General features: G+C 61.5%; 1 protein-coding gene across 1 annotated transcript in view; it reads right to left on the reverse strand.

Moving 5' to 3' along the window:
- The window catches only part of GC (group-specific component (vitamin D binding protein)), a 12,655-nt gene that overhangs the window by 7,723 nt on the left and 2,454 nt on the right, over positions 1-2,478 (reverse strand). The window contains exons 4-9 of the mRNA XM_009886499.1: positions 2,287-2,478; positions 1,745-1,877; positions 1,503-1,597; positions 977-1,106; positions 655-857; positions 49-181 (exon numbers count right to left, since the gene is read on the reverse strand). The exon at positions 2,287-2,478 is cut by the window's right edge and continues 21 nt beyond it. Coding sequence (XP_009884801.1) covers positions 49-181; positions 655-857; positions 977-1,106; positions 1,503-1,597; positions 1,745-1,877; positions 2,287-2,478 — 886 coding nt within the window. The remainder of the gene's footprint in view (positions 1-48; positions 182-654; positions 858-976; positions 1,107-1,502; positions 1,598-1,744; positions 1,878-2,286) is intronic.

A 2,478-nucleotide genomic window follows, 5' to 3' on the forward strand; every position in this document is an offset into this window, starting at 1 on the left:
AGGGGAGGGAGAGCAGGGTGAGCCAGCGGAGCCGTCCCTGCCCCTCACCTTGCTGTCCAGGCAGGCGGGGGTGTCCTTGGCAGAGCAGCACTCCCCCCGGAGTTTTTCGGAGGCGTCATATAGTTTGCCGAGGAAAGCGTCAGGGATGCTGGTGTGCCTCCGCGCCAGCTCGAACAGGTACCTGGAGCAGGGAAAAGGAGCCACCATAGGAGTTTTGATTACCCGTTTGAGTCGTATGATTTTTTCCCATTTAAACATCGTGGTTTGGTTTGTTTTTTTGGGGGTTTTTTTGGAGAGCATCTGATGGAGAAAGCGGTGCGACGGCTGTAATTTTGCGGGGGTGCGCGCGTGTTTGTGCAGTTGAAAAATTTTTTCTCCGGTCTGAGCATCCCGCGGAAATAGGATTCCATCATCTCCTGCAGGTGCAAACCCGCCGTCACCTCTTTGCAGGAGAAATTGTGCTTGATGACCTGCTCAGCGTGGGCCGGGGGCTGCTCTGCGCGTCTTTGCGCAGCCCCTGCTGGGGTTGGGGGGACAGCCCCGAGGGGAGAGAGGATGCTCCCCCGCTTCTCCCCATATTCACCCACCCGTGTTAACGAGGAGAAAGTGTGGTGTGGGGGGGTCAGCAGCCCACCCGCCGTGGGTACCCCTCACCTCTTGGCGTGGCGAGCCCCCTCCTCGCCGCACAGCTGCCCCTCCGCCGGCTTCTGCGCCTCCGGCAGATTTGGGGAGGGCGCCGGCGGTAAAGCCGAGATGCAGAAATAATTCTGCAGGAGGTTTTTCCCTTTGCAGCAGTCGGCAAACCTTTCGTCCCGGGCCGAGAGCGCGCCGCAGGCTTTGGCCGTGTGCTCCGATAACTGCCAAGAGGGGAGCGGAGGGTGCGTGGGGCTCAGCCCCCGGCTCCCCGCAGTGGGGGTTTCGCTCCCTAACCCCCCCCGGGGAGGTGGTTTTTGGGGTGGGCTACTGGGTGTCCTACCTTTTTCTGCATGCAGTCCTCGGCCAGCGAGTCGCAGCACTGGGAAAACACCTCGGCAGCGTCTTCGGCCAGGGGGAAAAGGTCCTCGAAGGAAGCGCCGGGCATCTTCTGGGCGAGCGAGGTGAGGTAGCTGGGCAGGGACAGGGCGTTACGAGGGGCTCCGGGGGCTCAGCTCCCCCTTTCCTCCCTCCATGTCCCCCAGAAGGGGTTTCGCCGGGTAGAGATGGGGCAGCGGGGAGATGGTGGGGGAACCACCGGGCTCGCTCTGCCCCTCCGCTGCGCCGTACTGCTGCAGCAAACTCGTCTTTGTGAACGCTTGTTTTTACCTCTTCATTAATTAAAACTCGTCTTTGTGAACGCTTGTTTTTACCTCTTCATTAATTAAAACTCGTCTTTGTGAACGCTTGTTTTTACCTCTTCATTAATTAAAATTAGTCTTTGTGAATGCTGCCAGCAAACAGGAGCTTGAGAGGGGAACGATCTCCCCAGCATCACCCCAGAGAAAAGGCCATTTTCCCCCTTTTACCTGAGGGTGACTTTGTCCTTCCCGTACGCCATGAAGCGGGAGCAAACCCGGTTGGACATCAGGGTGAGGAGGGAGAGGGTTTTCCTTTCCAGTTTCTGCCACAACAAAAGGAGGTGGAGGCATCACCCAAGGGGCACACCAACCTTTCCCACCCACTTCTCCTGGGGCCATCGCGCGCTCCTCGCTGGGCTGCTCCCAGGGAGCGAGGATGGCGACGAGGCGGGTGGTCCGAAGGACCTCACCTCCTTCAGGAAGCAGGCGGTGGGCGCGGGGGAGATGCAGCAGGTGGAGACCATGGAGAGGAAGGTCGTGGTGGAGCCCAGGAGCACGGGCAGGGGCGCTTGGCCGTAGCTGCTGGCGTACTCGTGCAGAAACCTGCGGCAGAGGCGGGCGGAGGAGACCCACCACCCCGGGAACGGGTGCTCAGGGGCAGATGTGGGGTTTTTTAGGAGGATGTTAGGGCTGCCCGGGGATGGAAGCCCTCTCCGGGTGCCACCCCGTGCTGCCGGCTTATCGCACCAAGCCACCGAGCGGGATGGTGGCCCCTCTCCAGCCGCTCGCGCAGGCGATGGCACCCCTCATCCCTTTTGGGAAAATCCTATTCCCGGCGCCTGTGCAAACCCCAGCCTTTTACTCTGATGCCCCGGTAGCCCCACGGCCACCAAGAGCAGCGATGGCAGAGGGGGTACAAGACCAGGAGAGGTTTGCTCAGTGGTGCCAACCCTTACCGGGACTCAACCGGGCGCCATCGGTGACACCGAGTGCCGTCCCCAAGCCGGCTTACCTGTCTGCGAAGTCCTTGGGGTCCTTCTTGAAGGCTTGGCAGAGCTCTTCGTTGGAGGGCTGGAGGTAACGGGGCAGCTGCTGGGGGGGATGCCGTAGGGCGGCCAGGCACAACTTCTGCTCCAGACCCTCCTGCGCGCAGCAGCCGGCGGTGCCGGGGTGGGCCGGGAAGGGCGAGCTCCTGCCGCAGGCA

The sequence above is a fragment of the Charadrius vociferus genome, unplaced genomic scaffold, assembly GCF_000708025.1.
Source record: "Charadrius vociferus isolate BGI_N301 unplaced genomic scaffold, ASM70802v2 scaffold676, whole genome shotgun sequence".
NCBI classification, from domain to species: domain Eukaryota; kingdom Metazoa; phylum Chordata; class Aves; order Charadriiformes; family Charadriidae; genus Charadrius; species Charadrius vociferus.